The 26,210-nt window shown below is 32.0% G+C and overlaps 1 protein-coding gene and 1 pseudogene across 1 annotated transcript; one reads left to right on the forward strand and one right to left on the reverse strand.

Moving 5' to 3' along the window:
• Window positions 1-8: 8 nt before the first annotated feature.
• On the forward strand, window positions 9-25,685 carry LOC139480998 (E3 ubiquitin-protein ligase TRIM71-like). The gene is made up of 7 exons (XM_071264003.1): window positions 9-72; window positions 5,651-5,796; window positions 15,085-15,146; window positions 20,108-20,212; window positions 21,246-21,350; window positions 23,373-23,471; window positions 24,566-25,685. Exons 1-7 carry the CDS (start codon window positions 51-53, stop codon window positions 25,461-25,463), a joined length of 1,437 nt encoding a protein of 478 aa, XP_071120104.1. The 5' UTR covers window positions 9-50; the 3' UTR covers window positions 25,464-25,685.
• Window positions 7,617-9,613, reverse strand: LOC139482506 (uncharacterized; annotated as a pseudogene).
• Window positions 25,686-26,210: the final 525 nt, after the last annotated feature.

The raw sequence follows: 26,210 nt of genomic DNA on the forward strand, positions 1-26,210 counted from the left end.
AGGTAAAGCTGTGTCAAAAGCAGTTCCAATCTGAAATTATCAATATATCTATGAGTCGAGCTGATGTAATAGGTGAGAATGCACATTGCATAATTTAAAATGGTGTTTTTTGTTTTACTTAATAAAGTTTTGATTGGCATTCCACAGGGGTGATTGTGTACATGTTGCATACAACTGAATGCTTATCATCAACATTTTCGTATTTGATAATGAGGAAGAATAAATAACCTTTGAGATAATGAAAATATAAGAGAAATTACGGGGATTTCTATATTACTAATCATACAAATATATATTGTGTGCAATTTTTGAAATGTTTCTTATAATATGTCTAACATATATATAAACTCTAACAAGAAAGAAGAAGGCCTTATGACATCACAATTTAATTTTTTCGCGTTTGAATTAATAACGGGAAAATGTTATATTACATGTTTTTATATAGTCACTTCAATATTTTCAAGTGCGGGACAGTATTTAAAAAGCCTTCATTTTCTACCCAAGAGTACCGAGTTAGAATCGGCAAAATCAACACACCATTGCAAAAGTTGTTAAAATATCATCGCTAGTTCTCAACAGGACATGTTGCAAAAGAGGATCCAGGCATTTTATAAAGGGCGCACTGTCAACGTATATTTATTCCCCATATGGAAACTTTGTTATCAACCATGTCATAATATATGTCATAATATATGTTCTTGTTGGAACAATTATTCTGTACCATTTATTCCGTAAGTAAATTGCGTAAGGAACACATACTGTTATATTTGTTTCAAAGGAGATAATACTACATAATATTTCTTCCACTTGGAACTTATATTATGAAGGAACTTCAGAATCTATTTCGTGACAGCTCTAACACCTTGAACACCATGAAACGTTTACATAAAAAATAATCCAAATAGTGGGGGTATCTAAACCCCTGGATCCGCCATTTGGTCCATATTAAATGCAGATTAAACCGTTTACAAACAAACATTCAATAACCACACTATCACTTCAATTGCAGAGATCACTAAATTGAGGAAAGTAAATCAGACAGTTGCAAATTTCAGAGAAAACGGAATGAAAATCATTTCGACCTAGTTTGAAAGTATTGTCTTAACTTTATTTAGATTGTCAGTTTTCCTGCTGAAGATCTGTGGTTCTCCCCCGGAACTCCGGCTTCCGCTACCAATACAAACTGTCCGCCATTAATAGCCAATAGTTCTGAGAGTGGCGTTAACCACCAACCAATCAATATATCATTCAACCTGTCATTTTGCTACTCCGAATGATTATATTTCGAAAGCAGATCTGATACGACAAGAGGAAAGATAGGTTAATAGACTTTTAATAAATCTTGACTAAACCAACATGACCAACATTCTTACTTCTTTAAAAGTTTTATAATGCCCCCGCCGCTAGGAGAATGGAAAATTAAGTGTTACTTTTGGTTATCCTTCTGTCCGTCCGTCCGATTCTGTCCGTCCCATTTTCGTTTCTGCATTCTAACACAGGCCGGGTAAAACTAAAGACGTGAAAATTTGTATTTGCTGCTTTTCAGCTAAGCATGTACGATATGTAGAGGAAGAGCAAAGACTGGTTGACTCAGAGTCACAATTATGTATCCGAAAATAGTGACATGTCTACCTGTTGACTCCTATCTTGCCGACAGCCTTGTTAAAATTCAACTCAGCATATCGGTCTAGTACACAACAACCCAATAAAATGGCCTATATCGGTACTCGACTGTTCTGATTTGTTCGCGACCAGTCTAAATTGATCTGACATTTACTTTTTATAACAGTCTGAACTTGTTCTCGACCTATTCTCAACCAGTACTTTACCATTTTATACGAGTCTAAACCATACTCGACATAGACTAAACTATTCCCGACCAAGTATGAACCATGCGCGACCTAGTCTGAACTCCACCAAGTCTTAATCAATCTAGACCTGTTTTTCGTATCTATTTATAATTGTATTTCATCAATTTAGGAACTATTAGTATGTACATACATCACATTTAAAAAAAAATTAAAAAAATTGATGAAAGGCTGGATTAGAAAATATCAAGTCATACATTATGTTTTCGTTAAATTAGTTTGTATATACATGATATCATGTTCGCAGGTTTGTGTACATCAAAAAGGTAAACAGACAGGCGGTCACAGGACAAAAAGTCACAAATTTGATAGGACAAAAAATTAAGGGAAAACAAGTCACAAATAATGTGTTGACAATTGGATGAATATATAAGAGAAAGATCGTGAAATATGTTCTTTTTATTTCATATATTCTTTTTACAGTTTAGGAAAATATTCATTAGCCTTGATAGATTAAATATTATTGAATTTAAAGCATGCAAAAATGAATTTAATGACACCATGAAGCCACTTATGGACCAAGACACTTTAACCTTCTTTTTTTTTGTTAACAATAATTTGATCATTTTATTGAAATTTATTTGATCAATTTTAATTATATTTTTTATAATTTATAATAGTTTGAGAAAAAAACAAAAATGTTTCAAAGAAAAATCATCTCAAAACTGAATTGTAACGTTTTGTCCTGTGAATTTTTGTTCGTGATGTTTTTCCTGTGACTTTCTGTCCTAAATTCATTTTAAATGTTATTCGATTTTTTTTTATAAAAATTTATATAAAAGAGGGACGAAAGATACCAAAGGGACAGTCAAACTCATAAATCTAAAACAAACTGACAACGCCATGGCTAAAAATAAAAAAGACAAACAGAAAAACAATAGTACACACGACACAACATAGAAAACTAAAGAATAAACAACACGAACCCCACCAAAAACTAGGGGTGATCTCAGGTGCTCCGGAAGGGTAAGCAGATCCTGCTCCACATGTGGCACCCGTCGTGTTGCTTAAGTGATTACAAATCCGGTAAATAGTCTAATTCGGTAGGTCATATTCATGAAAGGGAAGGGGATTGTAGTTACGACGTAAGGAACATATCCGATATCATTTGTGAAACGGTTATTCCATAACGGTCAACCAACTCGTGATGGCGTCCGTAAAATTTACGAAGGGATGATTTCAACTTCACCATTTGGAACTCTTGGTTTAATAGCTTCCTTGTGAGCAGCAAACCTCTATCAAGAAAATCATGATAGGAAATGCAAGCACGGGAATATCGTATCAATTGGGAGATATATACCCCGTATGCAGGTGCTGCTGGAATGTTGCTACTTAGAAATGGAAAGTTCACAATTGGAAAGCTGAAATCATCTCTTTTGTCGTAAAGTTTTGTTTTCAACCGACCCTCATTGTCAATTTCTAGATGTAAGTCAAGATATGAAGCCGACTTAACTGTATCTGTAGTATCCTTTATCTCTAGTTCGATTGGATAGATGCGTTCCACATAGTCACCAAATTTTGAATTGTTTAGTGAAAGAACATCATCTATATAGCGGAAAGTAGAGTTAAAGGATATTGCTAACTTCTTATCTTTCTTCCTAAGAAGTTCCTGCATGAAGTCAGCCTCATAATAATAAAGAAACAAGTCGGCGAGTAGAGGGGCACAGTTTGTTCCCATTGGAATGCCGACAGTCTGTTGAAAAACACGTCCTCCGAACGTAACAAATATGTTGTCAATCAAGAAATCAAGCATCTTGATAATATCAGTTTCAGAGAATTTTTTGTTTGAATCAGAGTGATTCTTTACAAAGTAGGATTTATCCATCCCTAAGACAAGATACTTGTATCTACGTTGGCCATTCTTTTTTATTAAGCAAAGTAATATCAACTCTTTCAATTTGTCTTTTAGTTTGGAATGTGGAATACTTGTGTACAGGGTAGAAAAGTCAAATGTTTTAATACTGTTACAAGATGAAAGAGAGTTAGATTGTATGTACTCTAAAAGATCTTTTGAATTTTTAAGTATCCACATCTGATTCACGCCACCTCTAGAATAGGCAGTTTCACAATAACTTTGAAGCCCGTCTTTGATTGCTGATAAAATAGATGTTAATAATTTAGAAAGAGGTTTCGTGGAGCACTTGGAAGACCCAGCAATATACCGTTGTTTGTAAGGACACTTATGTAGTTTAGGTATCCAATACAGCGATGGAAGATCCAGTTCTTCATCTTTGGTTGAAATTCCAAAGGAACATAGAACAGACCTATGATTATCCAGGATTTCCTCTTTGGTAAGTGTCGTGAGGGTATATGTTAAGTTACCAAGTGAATTGTCAATACCTAATTCGTTTATCAAGCAGTTGATGTAGTGACTTTTACACACAAAAACGATGTTATTTGGGGCTTTATCTGCAGGGACAACAACATATTTGTCATGGAGGTCGGATAGGTGTTTTGCAACATTTGGGTCTTTAAAGATTGACGTAGCATGGTTATTGATGGACCCATTCAGTTTCTTAATTCTGATTTGTATCAACGACCTCACTGCCTTAATCCATTCGGAAAGAGTGTCTACGTCTTCCTTCTCGCGCTTAGCCCATTGCCTGGCATAATCCTCGACTGAATCCATCAAAATTTTAAAGTTGTATTTGTATAAAATAGTATATAAACTCATTCAACTAAGTAAATGTTAACATCGACACCTTTGTTTTGTAAATCCAAGAATTTAATATAATGATAATAATAAAACTGTCATAGAAATCCATAATAACCTTTTAAACGAAATGTATTCCAAAATTGCAGTAGAATATTTTGTAACTCAATTTAAATACGTTTGGTCTAAATTGAAGACCTGGCATACATGAATCACTTTAGTAAGGTTTAATAACATTAGTACAGTTGTGTTTCACAGGTAAAAAGAAAAGCCCATTTTCTTAAACTCGTGTATTACGTATCTAGTGAATTCAAAAGGTCTTGTAATTTAAGTTTTACACGTGTAATTTTCAATTGATGGTATTTAAAATTGATTTCGGATTTTATGAAAATTAAGGGTGGTTTTAAAAAAAGCCATGCCAAACAAAAAGCACCTTCATAAGGTTTTGTTATCATCAGTATAGGTTGTGTTTTCAGGTAGAAAAAAAACTCTTTATATTTAATAAGACTCAGACTAAAATTTGATAATTTAGCTATTTCGATTTGATAAATCTTTGATTTTCGATTTGATAAATATTTGGTCGAGTATGGTTCAGACAGGTCGGGGGTGTACAGATCTTTGATATAGTATGGTTCAGACTGAACAAATAGGTCAAGAGCTATACAAGTGTTGTTCGAGTACAGGTCGATAATGAGTTAATACTGTTTAAGACTGGTCAATTAATTATATAATAGTTGAGACTATTTTCAATAGCCAAGATTAGGGTCAAGTTCAAATCAGTACAATAGTGTATGGTTATGACTGGGTCGTATTAGGTAAAACTCAGACCAATTCAGACTGGTCAAGTAAAAATCCGTACAGTCGAGTACAGATATAGGCAATTTCAGACTTCAGGCATTATCATCTAATGAATCAATAGTTTTTTTTCATAGATAATCCATACCAATTGTTACATTTTGAAAACATACACGGTGACATATGCATTTATTTATTTTTTGAAAATATAACATACTGTTAAACTATATACTACTACTTGGCAAAGGTTTTTCAGAAAAATACCTTCCTTTTGTTAAATATAGTGAAAATTATAATACAGCAAATTATGGGTCATTCAATGTTTTATTTTTAGGTGATGTACTCGAATCAATACGAGTAATATTTGATGTACCTTTTGATGTGGAAATAAGATTGTTATACAAATATTTGTCAAACAGCTATGAATATATATCAAAAATGGAGTCGACTTTACAAGAAGCTTCTTTATATAGTGGACAGGTATTTTCTCATATTCGTTTTCGTGTGTTTGCTTTGATATCATTATTTTTCAATTTAGATGTTTTCAATAACCTTTAATTCACTTTGCTGACAGGTTAGAGAGTATTATTTTATCAAAATTTGAGAAAAAGCGTAGAAATGTTTTTCATATGTGTTTTTTCTGCACCATCTTGATCTGGTAGGGAAGTGATATTTTTATCACCCCGATTGTACTTACACGAGCAACACGACGGGTGCAATATGTTAAGCAGGATCTGCTCAGTATTCCGGAGCACCTAAGATCACCCAATTTAAGGTTGGGTTTGTGTTGCTCAGTCTTTAGTTTTGTATGATGTGTTTTGTATATGTTGTTTGTCTGTTTGCCCTTTTTATTTTCTTGTAATTGTCGGTATATTTTCGACTTATTAGTTAAAAAGTCATTTTGGCATATTTTGCCTCTCTTTTGTATAACGATGAGACAGATACACGTGACATAATTTAAAAACTAAGTATAGATGTATCTATGGGGTTAATAATAATAATAATAATAATAATAATAATAATAATAATAATAATAATAATAATAATAATAATAATAATAATAATAATAATAATAATAATAATAATAATAATAATAATTATAATAATAATATCTATATTTAAAGAAAGTAACTCATTTGGATTAACCCAATTTTCAATAAGGCTCTCTACATACAACACCAACTACATGAATACAACATAAGTAATCTACTATTACACACATGTAAACAAAATATGTATACGAACACAATATAAAAACAACAACAACAACAACAACAACAACAAGAAAAACACCTATAGTATAAATTGCACAAATTCACACTTTTGAAGATATAATGACTTGTAAGAATATTTGAATGCAGATATACTTTTTGATTATTTTTTTATTTCACTGTAAATTTCACAAATTCGTCGTTTGCTTAATTAAAATATGTTTTGAAAAAAATACAGTAATGTAGCTTGGTCAATTATCCTCCACTCCCCAAAGTTCGTCCACCTAACGAATATCGCGGTGTATTTTCAGCTACGTTTCCCGTATTTTCCCGATAATTTGCAGTCATAAAGATTCGTTAACATTTTAAACTTTGAAAAAGAATCAACAAAAGACCGTAGTATAATGAAAATGCAAAAGTGAACACTTACTTGAAATCAATGTCTGTTCTACTTTCGCCCATCAAGTTCGTCCACCGGATATACAACCTTGTGACGTCACACAGATTAGGCCAAGTAAATTGCATTTTCGCATTTTTGTTCATGCTTTCCTCGTAGGTAACTATCAGTTTTCATTACAGCCATGCTGTTTACTATTACTGTTCTGGACCAATTCGTCTCTAAAATGTTTTGGCATGTGTAGGGTTCAAACGCTTGGGACTTGGGTAAAAGAAATGGTTTAAATGATACAGTTTAAAAGCCCCTACTTAAAGTAAGACATTTCCCCACTTTATTTAACAATGTTTAACTTCTGTATTGTTTTAAAACTTGCTGTCTTAATATTAGAATATTTATTGTGTATTTTGGTATGAAATAAATATGATAATTTAGGTATTACTTCTTTAAAACTTCCCTTCCTAGAATGCTGGCTTATACTTGTCCAAATTATTGTCCGGTCAAGTATTAGCTTTGTCCTCCAAAAGAATTGTCCGTTATGTCGGTTGTTGTAGACACTTGTCCCCTAATATGACAAGGTGTCCAGGGCAGAACTAGTCTTCATAGTTTATGTAAAGTACATAGAACCTGGGTTAATTATGTAATTTCGTGGCTGCGCTAGCATTAAATAAAAAGGTATCCGGAAAACGTTACTTTTACTTGAATGTTAGATCAGTCCGTTCACATTTTGGTTTGTTTATTCTTTCCTTAAAGAAGTGTGGTACAGCAGTATCATGGTCTTGCATATCTTCAACAACATCAGTCACAGCACTTTCAACAGCTTCCGTTAATTCTCTATTCTTACCAACTTCGACTACTTCGACTACTTGCATTTGGATCTTATCTGTTTTTGGTTCATCTGTAGTCTCTGTAGTTTCTTTGCATTCCTCATTTCTTGTAAATACCTCTGATGGTTTCAGTTGATCTTGGTTGATGACAGTCTTATCCAGGGGGTATATTCCAGTCTTCCTAAATGCTGACTGACTGAAGGTATTCTTGGGACAGTGATTTCTGGTATGCTTTGTAGGCTAGTTCGCATATATTGTATTTGGTTATTACTGAAGAGTTTTGACGTATGGTTTTGTGACATTCATGATCATAAATACCCTGCAACGGCCCATAACATCTAACATCCAAAGGTTGTAAAATATGTGAGGTATGAGCTGGTAAGACGTGAATGATGATGTGGTATTCCTGTGCCCATTCAATTATGTAAACTGCTACACTTGATTTATGCCCATCGAGGAAAAGAAGTACGTTGTCATTGTTTCTGCCAGGGATATATTTAAGAATATTGTCTGTTAAATATTGTCTGAATATGTTGGTATTGGATCATCCTTAGTCTGATACTGCACCAACAGCACCAGGTGTTGCACCATTCATCAATTCATTATTCATTCTTTTCCCTTCAAATACAAAATATGGAGGAACAGCAAATCCCGAGGCACTTTCACATCCAAGTATGGTGGTAGTACTAGACCTTCCAGGTGTTACTGATGATGTGGTAGATTTTATTCCAGATACAACATTAGGTGGTTTATGATTCAGTGTTATACCCTTTTCGTCAACATTAAATATGAGATGTGGTTTATCCTGAAGATTGTATTTTAGGACGACCTTCTTTAAGCTTGCAAAGTACTTTTCAACATTAGCAACAGAACCACATTTTGCACGTAGAATCTCCAAACTTCTAGGTTTCACCACTCTAAGTTCTGGCCACCTTTTTATGAACCCTCAAACCATCTCGAGGTAAATTCCTCATTCCTTGGTGTTATTTTGATTGTGTGGGCAAAATCAGTAGCTAGATCTGTAACTTCTTGTCAAGTGTACCCATATCCATATGAAGCCATGAACTTTACATGTTCCACAATCCGTGCCTCCTCTCCAAGAGAAAAGACTGGTGCCTTTCCAGTGGTGACACAATCTGGACTTATTTGCCGATGATTCTATCACGTAGAGTTTGCCTTGGGACATTAAAAGAGGGACGAAAGATACCAAAGGGACAGTCAAACTAAAATTAAATTGTAGAGCTGCTTTTCTCTGACATTTCATTATTCTTTACTGATATGTATGCATTTGTCAAAGCTGTGGGACTGTACAGCCTGTACTTTTTATCATGCCTGAGGAAGGTAGGTTTAGCCTGAAATGTGATGTGATGTCTTTTGTTTATTGCTGTATTTTTGGGTTTTAACATTGTGTCTGTGTATATATCTATTTCTGTGTATGTAAAATGCAAATTCTCAGCTATATTTTGAGCCCTCCGTCAATAATATTGTTCAGGAATTAACAAAGCCTTACCCTTTTTTGCAATCATGATGTTGTGGGAAAAATCACATTTGGCAGTAAAAGCCATTTTATAGCGATAATTCATAATTTTTTCCGAATTTTTCATTATCTGTGCAAAAAATTCATTAAAATTTCTATATTTGTTAGATACGATTTTTACGTATACTTGGCCTGTCATACTTTTGTAGGTCACGAGTTTTGATCACTGGAATGTAAAGAAACCGTCACCTCAGTTTGGAAGGGATTTCCCCTGTGTTTTACTATTAAAAAATCAATTTAAAGATGGGTAGAAAAGGGAATTAGTAAAAATGGCGATTTTGACAATTTTTTTTTTATTTTAATGATTATTTACCTGTTTCAACCTCATGTTTTGGTTTCACTTTTCCACGTTGTTCTTTACTATATATAGAACGCTGCTCAGCTGAAAAGTGACGTCACGGGTCTTACGCATGCGCGAGAAATGAAAACAATGACGGCGGACGAATTTGCGGGTGGGACGAACTTCAGGGGTTGAAAGATACATCAAAGAGGTGATGGTCAATACTTAATCAGTTTAATGCTCGTTCATCTTGATTAATAGCTGGTTCCCTATGCTAACGGTCAAGATGGAGTTATTTATTCAAGATACATAGATCTGAAATTATAAATATGCGCAATACGCACAGCAGAAAGACCCGTTACATTAATCAGTAAATTAAACGATTCAGTATGCAAGTAAATTTTTTTGCAAAGGCAAGGAAACACTTATACTTCCACCTACAAAGTTTACATACGACGAATTAACCTATTCGATCTGATTTCCTTAAAAAACGTGTTTGCTAAACTTGCTGCTCAGTAATACCTCAATGGCTTGCAAATGTTCCCATTTGAGCGTTTTTGTTAAAGATAAGTTCTGACGCGTGGGAGTTATAGAGTGTTGGATTGACTGGGTTGATATGAGTGCTGTTGATCTAGTACTGTAAGTCACGATGATATCAAGTCTATTCCTCGGCACTGATTTTTAACTTATTTTTTCCCGATAGAGAAATTATTTAACAAAAACTTCTATGGTACCAACTCCCTCAAGATGATGTTGAATTTTTCTGTTCTGTTTATGCCCCTTTTATCCTATAGCTCCTAAGGTTTCATTGTTAGATTTTAGAAGTAAAGAAGAAATTCTAAGAAGAGTTTTTTTTACTTTTAGAAAACGAAGATGCTTGGAATAGAAATCAGTTATCTCTTCATAGTAAAGCTTATAGAGAATTATCAGCAGAAGATAACACAATTCTTAAAATGTGATTTACGAACAAAGCCATACATTTATTACATGTTAATTCTACTAATAAATGAATAGGTATATTAAATCTGGACACCTTTTATTTTAGAACTTTGCATGTTGCCTAAACGTCATGCATGCTTAAATGGACGTATTTGTTAAAAAAAAAAACAGCAATCCTACACACATGTTTATAGAAGAAATCATAATGCAAACATGTATTTTTGTTACAGCATTGGCATATATTTTAATATTCAAAATTAAAAAAATATAAATACTGATATTTGACAAATTTATCTCATGTGAACATCATCGAAAGAATTATGATACCTTATTGTTTTTAATTATTTTATATATTTATTTTAGTAAAACAGTGAACTTTTCAATTTTGAAAGTAGCGAATATTCAATGAACTTTATAGACACGTTTTGTTTCTTTCTGATTATCTTGAGTTTGTTATGATACAAGGTAACTTTCCATAAATTTTTTAATTAATATTTCTTCAATACTTCAGGACTGTAATCAATTGTTATTTGGTAAATTGAGTTGAAATACCAATTAAGTATTTGATACTAATTTATTTTTAATAGTCTACATAAAATGTTTTGTAAATGAGTGTATATTTACATCTTGTTCAGAGCTTTACATTAAAAGTATCATATGTTTTGCAATCTAAGAAATCAAATATATATATTATATTATTTTAAGACATGTCTCCTACAGTGCATTATTACCGGACAATTGGTTGTAAGAATATCCTAAACTTATATCTCAACATTTTATTCTGGATAAATTAGAATGCAAGATTAATTGGATTGCAGAAATAAATATTTAAAAAAAAGCCATTCCAAAAGACTGGCTTCAGATGTTACAGTCTGAAAGTTCTATTAAAAGTATTGTAAATATTCCTTGACAGAAACTAATCTGGAAAGGTAATTACACTGAGGCTTCAAATTTTTCAACAAATATATTATATAAGTCAATTTGTAAAGATAAAACTGAACCATCAATTGGTGTTAGCAAATGGATGCGTATTTTACAAATTAATGAGAACCTTAGTATTAACCAACTATATGTTTTCATGTTTCATTATTTAGAAGAAAATAAGTTAATAATATATAGATGGAAACTTTTACAATTCATATTACCAACAAAACAATTATTGTTTAAATAGAAACAGACGAATGACAATCTATGTAATGTATGTAACGAAGAAGAAGATTATAACCACTTAATAATAATAACTTATTTCTTGTCGATTTTTAGAAAAGTTTTGGAAAAGTATTCATGAGTTAATGATAAAATCAAATTTAAATTTTAGAGTATCATTAAAGCAATTAGTCTTTGGATATAATATTTTTGACAAAAATTATTTTGGTCTGAATTATTTCCTAACACTCTTAGGTTTTTCCATATACAAATCATATTATGTATCTTATCAGAAATTGACAAAGGTAAATGTTTATCAAATTTTGTTCGAGAATACATAAAAAGATACCACGAAAACAGAACAATGAAACTTAATCCATTACCATGATTACTAAAGTCACTAAAAAGAAGTTTAGACGATTGATAGAATAAAACATAATGTATTAAAATGTTGTATAATTGTATTTCAAGAAATTTATACATATTATTATAATATATATGTTGCAGTAAATAGGTGAAATTAGGAATTACACGTAATTACTAAACATTTCAGTAAATACATGTAATCACTAGTCAATTTAGTAATTACATGTATTTACTAGTTGTTTCAGTGATTACAGGTATTTACTGATTTTTTTTGTCATTTTTACAGCTATTTACTAACTTGATATTTTGTTTAAAAATTAAAGACATAATTCAAGATATCAAATAAAAAAGTAAGGGGTAGGGATTTTTAGGGCTTACTTAAGGTTCATCATAAGGAATTGAAAAATATGGCCGTGTTTACACCTCCAAAATTACTATGAGTACAGACAAACTGGTACATCCAGGAAAGTTTTAAGGCATGGCAGGAACTAGATATATAAAAGTTATATGAAGTCTACGTTTCAGAAAATTAAAAACTTACCTGGATTTTGATGTTCATTTTTTTCCAGTCTGCAGAAGATAGCAAAATAAACAAACACCCGAGTTTCATTTGATACGGTCCACTCAGTTACACAGTTTAAACCTGTTAAATCACCTATTGTTTACAGGTGTCTATTGTCCATCTATTGTCCATTTAAATCAATACTACTCACAATATTGATTATATGAGGGGAGCTTCTCAATCGTTTTCACTACTTAGTTAATTTTTGCACCTTCTGCAGGAACGAAAAAAAATGGATAGCAAAATCTAGAAAAGTTTATAATTTTCTGAAACATAAAATGCATTTAAAATTTATATATCTAGTTCCTGCCATCCCTTAAAACTGTTGCAGGTGTATAGGTTAGTCTGTACTCAGAGTAAAATTTGGGGTGTAAATACGGCCATTTTAGCCAAAAGGTTATGATGAACCTTAAGGATCAAGGATTATAAGGCACATAAAAAGTGCATACTCTTCAGTGTGTGTAAATTGAAACTGGAAAATGGTTGTTTTATAAGTTTTGAAACTCCCTAAAAATCATTTTGAACATGCAAGACAATGATATCAATCCAAAATTGAGAATAACATTTTTGAGAAATTTATAGGCAACTTAGGCAGCTATTTTTTAAGATAGACATTAGATGATGGAAAACTTGGTTAAATGATCTTTATAATTCTTAAAATCTCATAATTTTGTTGTATTAAAATCTCCATCAGGCCTACTCTGCATATCAACTAGGCCAATAACATGAGTTAAATTCCTTTTACAAAACAGGTTTAACTACGACTTCTTTAGTCAGACATTTGCGATGAAGCTGACATTCTTCACAAACAAATTTATACAAATTGATGGCGTTAAGAGTCACATTTTCATATTTCCGTGTTTTTATGAGTTCTTCAAGACCTCAAAACTTAAGCTTATATACCTCCAACAAAATTTCATCATCGTTTCTTCCTGTATAAGAATGATCTTTTTGTGGATTGAAAAAGTCAACTAAATGGTCCATCCCTTTTGTTTTACTTTCAATGTTGACATTTCTTTTCCTTTTCATAGAGCCTGCGTTTTTTGTCGCAAAAGCGAGACATAGCGAACCAACCTAATAATTCCGTCGCCAGCTGCGTCCACAAATATTCGCTCTGTGGTTATATTTTTTAAATTTTGATAAGTTTCTCAAATTATTCTGGATTTCTACCAAACTTGAACAAAAGCTTCAGTTGTTTATGATCAAAAGATACATTTCAAGAAGTAAATTTGTAAAAATAAAATCAAGTTTTTCCGTATTTTACTTATAAAGGGACTTAGTTTTTATGCCAGTTAACATTACATTCACACTGTGGTTATTTTTTTTTTAATTTTGATAACTTTCTCAAAATATCCTGGATTTCTGCCAAAATTGGACAGAAGCTTGTTTATGATCATAAGATAATATCTAGAAATAAAGTTTGTAAAAAAAACTATACTTTTTAGTATATTTCTTATTTAAACGGACTATTTTTTTCCAGTTAACATAACATGCACTCTGCAGTTAAAGTTTAGATTTCATTAACCATCCTGAATTTTTAACAAATGTTGATAGAAGATTCTTACAGAACTAGTCAAAAGATAGTATCTAGAGGAAAATTAAAAATATTTTTTTCCTATTTTTGTTTGGCCTGCGACTCACAGCAAAAGTAGGCGAGACACTGGGTTCTGCAAAACCCTAAAATTTTGATAGCTGAATACTCACTGATTTTCTAATTAGTATTACCATAACTTTTGATCAGTTGACCATATTACAACATTGTTTTAACAGTTAGTAAATAGGTGTCAAAATTCAATTTAAAATCAGTAATTACTGGTAACTACTGGGCATTTTTAGGAATTACTTGTATTTACTAAGTGCATCGGGAATTACATATAATTCCTAAATTTTAGTAATTACATGTAATTCCTAATTTCACCTATTTACTGTAACATATACATATATACCAGCAGCTGATTGCTAACCTGGGCAATCGGTGGAATATTACAGGATGCATCAAGAAAAGCTTGGTTTCTTGGTGTTACAATGTAACCAGCATATTTGATGAATAAATATATAATGTTGTTAAAAAAAATAAAAAAAGAATATCCCAAACTTAATGTCAGTATTTTAACTATCGTGTATACTTGCAATGCATTTGGTTTAAACGATGAAACATACTTTACATCTTGATTTTATCACGTGAAATATGTTCCAATACGTGTCCATTCGTTTGATGTGTTTGTGCTTTTGATTTTGCCATGTGAATAGGAACTTTCCGTGTTAAATTTTCCTTTGAGTTCAGTATTTTTGTGATTTTAATTTTTACATTACATATATGTCTACAGAAAAGTCTGCGTATGAATTGTGCTATTTATCTGATACAAATACATACATTACATATCACCAAAGTATATCACAATTAAGGGTGTTTACCAGATTCTGTTGTTTTTCGTTTATTTTCATTTACACCAAAAACTCTTTTTAATTCATGTTTTCTAAAAGATGTTTTCCTTTTTATGATCAGGTAGTTGCATTTGAAGCATACAAAGACGGAAATCTTGTGCAGACCTTCTACAAACCTTTAAGGTATCTATTTGTATTAAAGTGGATTTTTGTATACATATTAATGCTATGATTATTCGAATTATTCAATATTCAAAATAAAGTCTGTATTATGTGTTCAAGATAAGGGTCTCGTTTTCAGATATCGTGATAACTTGAGAACCGTAAGTCGTAGAGACATGGGGCTATGACCATCCAACTAAGAACCGCTTGACATTTGAAATGTAACACGATCAAGGTTATAGTACATTTGAAGGTCAAGGTGAACTTTCATAATGACCTTGACACTCACATCACATTTATGGTCTTGAATTACTGATAATTTTTGCAATTTATAGTAGGCGAATATCTGTTACCGTCACAAAACAGACATTGAATACTACACTATAAAGAATCATCTCCTTGTAGCTTTTGATGAGATGATCGGACAGTTTTGAGTCTAATGTATAAAATGTAGAGATCGTCGAGAGGAACATTTTGTTTTCTTCACACCAAATACATTTAAACTCAACTATTTTTAGAACCACTCAACACAAACTTATGTCTGTTGACCAGCTCGAGTACTGCACAGAACTTTCAGGACACTCATCCTGCCAATGACCAGGCTTGTAAATGTCCGTACCAAATCAGGAAAATGGCAATTGTTATCTTATAGTTCGTTTCAGTGTGTGTCGCAATTTTTTTTGGTGTTTTGTTGCACTCAGTTTTAGTTCGTAACCAGGATTTTTTTCTCTTAATCGATTCATGACTTTTAAGCAGCGGTATACTACTGTTGTCTTTATTTGTAACAATTGTAACAAACACCAGACTTCCTTGATACCGTATGTCTATCTCTTCCTCCACTGGAACTCGCTAATTTTATATAAGGATCAGCGAGGGATCTCCTCTTTATCCTGTCTGTTTTAGTATTCCTTTCAGCTCGGTTTTGTGCCCTAAATATCTTTCTGTCGTCCTTGGAATCATCTGCCAGAGGATTAACGGTACATTCCTGTACCAATTTCCACCCACATTCGGAAGAATTTGACCTTGTTAACCAATTTGTGCCGATAATTCAAAAGTTCAATACCTTCCCCTGATATTGTCTGTTTTGCCTTCGCAGACGATGGATCTTTTGGCTTTATAACAGCTTCTGCTTTTTTCAAAGTTACTTAAGGGGGGTCGGAACTATTCGACTGCGCATAATTTCACGCATTAATTAGCATGCACACACTAAGTTTGTAACGTAAATTCACTATTAATTTTTTTAATATTTTGATTGATTATAAATGTTAAATTATTGTTATTTTATCGTTATTATATGTAACTGTAAAAGACTCAAAATGAAATTTCACCACATTTTTACCATTTTCAGCCAAAATATTTGGATTTAAGTCATAAGAATGTTCTATTCCTTATCGGTGACCTATGTTTTTTTTTATTTTCTCATTCTTTGAAGCTATATTTCAGTTTTTAATATTACAGTTTTGGACCAAGTATTACAGAACGTTTTTTGAGATTCCTATAAAAATATGTCAACACCTCTATTTTCCCTATCAATTCAATGAAACACTGTCCCTCTTTAAAAGTAATATGTTGAGCCTAAATGGTCCGGGACCCCCTTTTTGTTCTCGAACAATTTGATTTACTCACTGTAAAGATTAAAATAACAAAAAATACGGAACTTCCGACAGAAACTTCGAATAAGCCCGAGCCACCTAAACTGTTTGATTAAACTTGATCTTCACAACTTTTTCTCCGGAATTTGTAAATGTCTGTCGTTAAAAGATCAATATGAATTCGGTTGAACTGCTTCAGAACGGTCTTCCTGTTGTACATGTTGATCATATACTTTTACATCCCTGATCCTTTGTCCTTCCAGCGATGATCTGATTAGTTATCAAAGGTACCAGGATTATAATTTAGTACGCCAGACGCGCGTTTCGTCTATATAAGACTCATCAGTGACGCTCAGATCAAAATATTTATAAAGCCATTCAGGACCCAAAATTCCAAAAAGTTGTGCCAAATACGGCTAAAGTACTTTATTCCTGGGATAAGAACATCCTTAGTTTTTCGAGAAAATCAAAGTTTTGTAACAGGAAATTTATAAAAATGACCATATAATTGATATCTATGTCAACACCGAAGTGCTGACTACTGGGCTGGTGATACCCTTGGGGACGAAACGTCCACCAGCAGTGGCATCGACGCATTGGTGTAAATAGTTATCAAAGGTAATATAGAACGGATCATCCCTACCAGATCATACCAGCTTCAGTTTCTTTGTTGTGCAAGCTTTCCTTTGTTTTGTATCATTTTGGCAGGAATGCTTAATCCACAATGAAACTTGGAATTTTTTATTGAGAAAAGACAGACTTTCAAAATTTATGTAGAAAAAATCAATTGTCTATGTTGGGATTCGAACTCAAGACTTTTAGCATATCAATCCACGACACATACCCCAACACCAGGAAAACTGGATACCAACGTACTGTAATTCAACATATTTAATTGAAGCAAGATATTTTCATAAGCGGTGTGAGTTGACAGACCTTTATTCAGTTGGATTTTAACCCTTTTCATAAATAAGGCGAGTTGTCAGACAGATAGTTAAATGGGATTTTACCCTTTTTCGTGGGGCGAGATGGTAATCAAGAGAAGGGTGACTTTTTAAACATCGTGTTCGGGGTCATAAGGGTATATATTATGTAGTTATATATACAGTGTATTATAATGGTTGCGTGGCGTTCTAAACTAGATTTTATGAATTGTAAATGGTTTTTCGTCTTATTTAAAACCGCTGGGATGTAAAATAGTTATCCCATTCGGACTTGGTTTGTCAGTGTAGCATTTTTCGACAGAGTACATATATTGAATATAAAATAAATTTTATAGAAAAAAACTCACAGTTGTATTTATCCATCTCTAAATATCGTTCAATGTTCACCATAGTTCACCAGGTTCTATTTGCCAGTGGCGCTATAACTTTAACCTGGCGTCCGTCGTCGTCTTTTGTCGTCATAAACTTTCTCTAAATAATCATTATCAATTTCACTGAATGAACCTGTGAGTATGATAGTTAATGGTTTATTTTGTCTCCTACCTATCGCCAAGCATGACCGCTATGGTTAAATATAAAACATAAGATATAAAGCACTGATTTACATATCTTGAAAATCATAGTAGATGGAGAAAATGAGAGCGGGACAACATGCTGGAAATATCAAGAGATCCTACTGCCCATTTTAATCTTAGTTTGTATCAAATGACTACTTGGCCGGGTATGAAACATTTTCAGGTTTTTTGCTTATTATCTAAAAAACGACATTACGTAGGTAGAATATGAAAAAATAATTACCAAATAGGGTATAACAAAACTACACAATTTCAAGGCAACTTGGGCAAAAGGGGAAGTCAATAAAAACTGTATAATCAATCACTAAATAGCAATGGAACAAATGAAAAACAACTGCCATAATTCAATACATGATCTACATCTATGCAAATACGACTGCAACTATTGCATGAGTCCTTAAGAAGTTATTGTCCTTACATTGTGACTTTTTAAATGATTTTTTTTTAATTTTTGTCCTATTATCTAGAAAAAAACTATAACAGTAATGTAGAAAGAAACTTGTTACAGTACCGCTGTACAGCAATAGAAGATCTACATGCATGACAATCTGTCCAAAACCATTAAAAACTCTTTTGTGGTTAGGTTCCAGAAACGATTTTGACTAATTTTGTGATTTACCAATTATCTAAAATCATGATAGAAAAGAAGAAAAGAGGGGAGAAAGATACCAGAGGGACACTCAAACTCATAGATTGAAAATAAACTGACAACACCATGGCTAAAAAATAGAAAGACAAACAGACAAATAATAGTACACAAGACACAACATAGAAAACTAAAGACTAAGCAACACTAACTTAAAAAGAAACTGTTCGCAGTAGAAATTATCCGCAATATAATTTCTAAAAAAAAATGTCAAAAAACTGAAACCAGTAGATTTTAGGAGTTGCTGTCATTATGGTAGATTCATGGTATAACGCCATCTTGGATTGTACAATCACAGTACAAAATCGGTCTAGTAATTTGCCCAAATCTGCAAATTTGGAGACAGATTTGCAATTTAATGGTTTGACTGTTTATTTATATAAAAAAACTTGGTGATTTATTGTATTATCCAAAATATTTAAACAAATATCCTTTTTGTTTGATTTTAGAACAATCTAACCAAATTTAGGCAATTTTCAACGACTCATAGCTTGAAAAATAGCACGGTGACTCATACTTTTTATTAAATTTTTGAAAAAAAAGCATAGTAAAATCTTCATTTTGGCAAATTATAAGAAAATTCTGTCTCAAAAAGTCTATACTTCTGATCTACCTTAAATGACGATTTTCTTTTAATTTTCGTGTTTGCTGAATTATCTATAAAACCTGAATAGATTGGCAGAATTATGTATAGCAAATATGATCAGCAATACAAAACAATTATTGAAATGAGGAATTTTGTATTTTTTATGCGAATTATCTTGCCAAAATTAACTTGAAAGTATATAAAAGTTATCACAAAATGGTTACATGACCGAAACCATTGGATTTGTTATATGATGTATAGACCTTAAATTGCAGTTTTAACTAATTATCTTGCCTTGAACTTATTTTGCCAATAGATATAAACTGTAGAGAAAATAAATATCAGCAATTAAAGGTCTACAAAAATTTCAAGTAAAACATATGTATAAGTATATGATTCTTAATAGGAGTAAAAGCCCTTCTACAAATTCAACAATGGTTCCATAATTATCCGATTTTTGTGATAAAACTAATTGAATGTTTGACATTTTTATGATAATATGTATGTCACTTGCCTTGTTCTTAAGCTTAAATATGTTACTTTTAATCGTTTGAAATAGACTGCCATCAGCTTAAACGACAAAGAATGTGGCACATGAAAACAAGATTTAAACTGAAGATTATATTTTGTTTTGTACAGTAAAGAGATTTACAGTGAAGCCCTTAAGCAAAAGAAGAAAGAAACTAAGCCAGCCGCAGCTTCTAACACAGTTGAGGCCAAACAAACTCAGATACGAACAAATAGGTAATAATAGATAATGTGTATCGAGTAAATATAGATATTAAAAGATGTGGTATGAGTGCCAATGAGACAACTCTCCATTCAAGTAATAATTTACAAAAGTAAACCACTATAAGTCAAAGTACGGTCTTGAAAACGGAGCCTTGGCTCAAATCGAACAGCAAGCTTAAAGGGCCTTACAAATTACTAGTGTAAAACCATTCAAACGGGAAAACCAACGATCTAATCTATATAAAAACGAGAAACGAGAAACACTTATGAACCACGTCAACAAACTACAACAACTTAGGACAGGTGCAAACAATTGCAGTGGGTTTAAATGTTTAAATGGTACCAAATATTCATCAATATCTGAAACAATAGTGAAACAATAGTGAAACATCACAACACAGAAAGACAAATTATACATATGTATGTATTAAACTTGATATGAACCCAACTGGATATGCATGGACGATAGTCTCTAACCATGATTAATAATTCTACATACATTATTTTCTATAACTTTACAAATAAAGAAATAATTTTGATGAGCAACTGTATTTCAAGATTTTGATTGCTATCCCTATTTTGACATTTTAACCTTCTAGTATTATGCCTGTTTGTTTTGTTCACACATCGTTGGCAATATAATGGAGTTTTATGCGACTGTCATACAAGTGACAGGTAAAGATAGCTGTAAAAACAAGTTTACATTCAAACATGTTATATATAAGAAAATGCCTGTATCAAGTCAGGAATATGACAGTTATTATCAATTCGTTAGATGTGTTTGACCTTTTGAGTTTGCCATTTGCTGAGGTACTTTCCATTTAGAATTTTCCTTGAAGTTTGGTATTTGCGTTATTTTACTCTTTTATGATAGAATCAATTTCAGGTTTGACATTTGTTATGATCATTTGCATGTCACTTGTCTTTCAAACTTAATCATGTTTATTTCTTTTATCGTTTTTGAAAAAGACTTGAGCTTAAACGAAAAAGAATGTGACACATGCAACCAAGATTTAAACTTAAGATGATGTTTTGTTTTGTATAGTAAAGAGATTAACAGTGAAGACATTAGGCAAAAGAAGAATGTAACTAAGCAGGATGCAGTTTTTAACACAAAAGAGGCCACAAAAACTCCGATGCAAACGGATGGGTAATGATAGATATGGTTTATTGAATAAATCTGTATGCAGACTCAATTAAGTCTACTTCATATCTTCACTTACAACTACACTTTGAAAGTAAATGATGGTTGAACTAAATCCTTACATCAATCTTGTTATACGAAATATTTTAGCACCACCTGGCTATCAAATTTATACAAATTTATTAAATCGATATTCCTGGGTTATGTCTGTAACCATGATAGCTACAAACGATAAGACATTTGACAAAATCCGATGAGAATAACAAATATAACATCAAAACTAAATACATGAATTTTAGATAGCAAAGAACCATGATACGTCTTAAAGCAATGCAAATTCACACTCAGCAAAACAGTCACAATCGGTAATACGTCACGTTCGGTATTTAAAAGATCAGACGACGTAATAACAAACCACAATCTAGTTAGTTTAGACAAAGACACACTGTATGGATCAACCAATTCGTGATGGTGTCCATAACATTTACGGTGTGTCTTTTTTAATCTGTCGTTATAACTTTGTTGGATTTTCTATAGATATTAATTATTTAGTTGATTAGATTATTGCCAGTTTACATAATATAATATGTAGTAAATAAAGACAACGAACCACAATACATAAAAATAGGCAATAAAATTTTGTGTTTCCATTTTGTAAATGTTTTACCGAGAGAGTACTCGAGTATCGCTCGGTAAATCAAACAAGTACTCGATGTTGACATTCCTAATATAAACCCTCGCAGATTGCATTTCTTTACATATGATATAGACAATGCAATTTCCCATGTTAACTTCTTTTGCGACTAAAACTGTACCACTTTATCTATGAAATTTCGTACAAAATTATATCCTTGAATGGAAAGCTCATATGCATTACTTTTTTTCAAAGATCAAAATATTAGGCTTTAACTTATACTAAAATTCTGTACTACCCTTCTCTTCACTTTGTTTGTCCTCACAATTAAAGGCGACCGCTTTTTATGTTTATTTATACTAGTAAAATACCCAAGGTATGTCTCTATAAGATGAAACATAGAGATCATATCTGAGAACCAGTAGATAAACAAAACGAAATATCTACGAATATTATATATTCCCCAAAAGAGGCGTGGTTTGTGAAACATCTGTATCTACAAAGTGCAACCGATAAGAATACACATGTTTCGTTTCATAAATGCATTTGTATCCACTGTTGTAAACTAAATTTTTTTTTTTAATATCCTGTTTACAAAACTTTGAATTTTTCGAAAAACTAAGGATTTTTATTATCCCAGGCATAGATTACCTTAGCCGTATTTGGCACAACTTTTTGGAATTTTGGATCCACAATGCTCTCCAACTTTGTACTTGTTTGGCTTTATAAATATTTTAATATGAGCGTCACTAATGAGTCTTATGTAGACGAAACGCGCGTCGGGCGTACTAAATTATAATCCTGGTACCTTTGATAACTATTCCAACCAATATTTATTTTTGACGTCACAAATATCAATAGTTATAAAGATTTATCTTGATGTGTTTTCACTTTGCTGAGTCGGCAAATACACACATCCAGATCCTTTTGTATTCTGTGTAATCAGTGGTAACTGATAATAAAATGTTATCCACAAATATACAATTTTTCAGCAATCCACCAAATTTGATACCCACAAATATAAATGAAACCGCAGTACTGTTAATTTCAACAAATAAAAGTTTTTTTTAAATATCTCATGTCTATGTAAATTTGCCTACATATCCGAATTTCTACTTATCATTGAGATATACACAAAACAACGATGGAAGAATTTGCATACTTCTACAAATTCAACAAGGATTCAATAATTATTAGCATTTTTGGATGAAACGAATTTAATGTTTGACATTTTTTATTATGTGTATGTCACATGAACTAATGTGGGTTTTTTTCAAGCTTAAGATGGTTATTTTTATCCTTTGAAATAGACTGACTTAAGCTTAAACGAGAAAAAAAATTGTTGGATGCATGCAAGATTTTAACTTAACATTATATTTTGTTTTGTATATTAGAGAGAATAACAGTGAATTCCTCAAGCAAAAGAATAATGTAACTAAGCCAGATACAGCTTCTAACACAGGAGAGGCCAAACAAGAGTTGCGAACAGATGGGTAATAATAGATGTTTATTAAATAAATCTGTATGCATTGAACATGATATACGAATATGAATACGAATACGATAGATTTATTTTGATTCGGTTCGCACATAACCATACAAAAATAAGCTCTTGAAAGCTTTTTACCGAATATGAATAACATATTCATAATATTAAAATACAAAACATGCAGAAAAGATGTGTAAGCAGCAAATTATTTCAAATGCATAGAAACAGCACAGGCATATTGAAATACATGCAAATCATTACTAAACTAGATTACCTTTACCGTCAGATCCTTTTAGGTATTCAGTGTAGGTCTCAATTGTTATATGGCTTTGTTTTATGTATGTATATATGTATATGTATGTTGACATTTTAAATGTAATATTTGCTCTTCGTATACAATTGTCAACCTTTGATATGAAATAACCTGTGGAGAACGTCTCATTTTTTTTTTAATTTTGCCACATATTCATTTGATTGTCACATTCCAGACACCTTGACAGTTATTATTTATCTCACATGTTTCATATTCAAATGTGTTACTAGTATGTTACTTGGAAACAATGGTGTTAGTAGAAGAATTGTTTCTATTCAATTTGAATTCAACGTTTTATAGATCGAGGTATTGTGAATACAGTTGCATATTATGATAAACTGTGTATTTCCGTCTAGGTGTCTGTTGACCACTTTTGTCATTGGATGTTGTCTTATCGCTGTATACCTTCATCTCCCTATTGTCATATTATCTTTTTATAATTGCTTTGAACATCTTTTTTTATTTATTTCATTTCTTTCATAATCTACATGTGTTCATCAGAAAGTGTGCAACTAAAGTATTAACCTAGTTCTTAGTTCTTAGGTTTGATGCTTATGAAATACAAATAACATTGCTTACTATTTTCAATCATGTCGACAGTGTAAACATTTAGATTGAAAATTAGATGAAATCAAACAATTCTACAGGAGATTCTCTTTAAAAACGTTCTTGCAAAATTCAATGCAAAAAGTTATATTAAACAATACTTAAATCCTAAACGGGTTTTCATTGCGAATACATGTATATTGAAAATGTTTTTAATCGTACAGTTCATTTTTTATCAGGAAATCAGTGTTCAGCAGGTATTGTGAACCTTGCTTCCGCGGAAACAAAGAATCAATCACTTTTAGCTGGTGCTCTGATTGTGAGGAAACTCTATGTTCTGCTTGCGATGAAGCACACAGGATAAACAAGACATCAATGTCACACACTGCGATTGCTGTAGACAAGATGTCATCCATTACTCCTATCACTGTATCTTCTTATGTTCTGTGCGAAGACCATCCGGAAATAAATATGGAATTTTATTGTTCTGGGCACAGTCTTCTATGTTGTCGGGCGTGCATTCCAACAATTCATCGCACTTGCAGTATTGTCTCAATTGAAGATGTATCCAAAACGGCAAAACAATCTGCATTGTTTGAAAAACTTTCTATCGATGTAAAGGAGTTATTTGACGCAACGGCATGCTTGAAAGAGCGGCGTAGAAATAATTTGGAGGAAATTAATCAACAGGAACTGACAATTACTAGTAAAATAAAACAACTGAAAGCCGTATTTGATAAACATTTTGAAAAACTTGAATCTAAGCTAGAAAATGAAATTAAACAACTAAAACAGAAAGTTGTTTCTGAAGTTACTCAGAACGAGAATGCCATTGATAAACTATCTAGCAGTTTGAAAAAACATAAAGCTGATTTTCAATTTGTCACAGATCATGGTTCGAACAAGCAAGCATTTATGCTTGCAAATATTCTTAAACCGGAGATCGAGAAGAAAGAATCGGAGTTGAATGAACTGATTGCTTTAGAACGGAAAATGGGTGTCGAATTTGAAACAAATGTAGATAATGTCTATCTAGAAAATGCAATTAAAAGCCTTGGATCTATTAAAATTTCGGAGACTTCAATAAAATATAAGAACATTCGACCTTCGATTGCTCAGAGTATGAAGTCTAAATAGGAAAAATTAGCATAAATATTGAGAAAATTACTGCACATTAGCAAGTCATAAATAAGGCGTCATGATCTAACTTACAAATCAAGCAAATCAGCTATTGTGTTGAACACCTATAGCATGTTGGAAAGGAGTCAATTCATGCGGAATATGCTTGTCTATGTTTAGAAAAATACTTTAATGTTTTAATAGTCAGGAAGATGTGTCTTAATATTACTTTCTAATTTTATGTGAAATTTATGCTTAATTTTGATGAATAAAGGATATATTAAACCTATATGTTTTTATTTATAAATGAGTTTACAAAATTTCACTTAAATGGACGATAAATTAACACATATCACTGTGATAAAGAGAAATACCAATTTATTGTTTAGTATTTTTGTATCACGAATCAATTGCAAGGTACAAATGGTTTAAAGTTAGATTATTCCTTATGTCGTAACTACAATCCCCTTCCCTTTCATGAATATGACCTACCGAATTAGACTATTTACCGGATTTGTAATCACTTAAGCAACACGACGGGTGCCACATGTGGAGCAGGATCTGCTTACCCTTCCGGAGCACCTGAAATCAACCCTAGTTTTTGGTGGGGTTCGTGTTGTTTATTCTTTAGTTTTCTATGTTGTGTCGTGTGTACTATTGTTTTTCTGTTTGTCTTTTTTATTTTTAGCCATGGCGTTGTCAGTTTGTTTTAGATTTATGAGTTTGACTGTCCCTTTGGTATCTTTCGTCCCTCTTTTATTGTAT

This window comes from Mytilus edulis, chromosome 7 (genome assembly GCF_963676685.1).
Source record: "Mytilus edulis chromosome 7, xbMytEdul2.2, whole genome shotgun sequence".
Classification (NCBI taxonomy): Eukaryota; Metazoa; Mollusca; class Bivalvia; order Mytilida; family Mytilidae; genus Mytilus; species Mytilus edulis.

What these genes read in the sequence shown, in the direction of transcription:
- LOC139480998 (XM_071264003.1), top strand. Translation starts at nt 51, where the DNA reads ATGAGTCGAGCTGATGTAATAG. An exon ending in ACTCAGATACGAACAAATAG is followed by an intron (nt 20,213 to 21,245) that starts GTAATAATAGAT and finishes TGTTTTGTATAG; the next exon opens with TAAAGAGATTAACAGTGAAG. An exon ending in ACTCCGATGCAAACGGATGG is followed by an intron (nt 21,351 to 23,372) that starts GTAATGATAGAT and finishes TTTGTATATTAG; the next exon opens with AGAGAATAACAGTGAATTCC.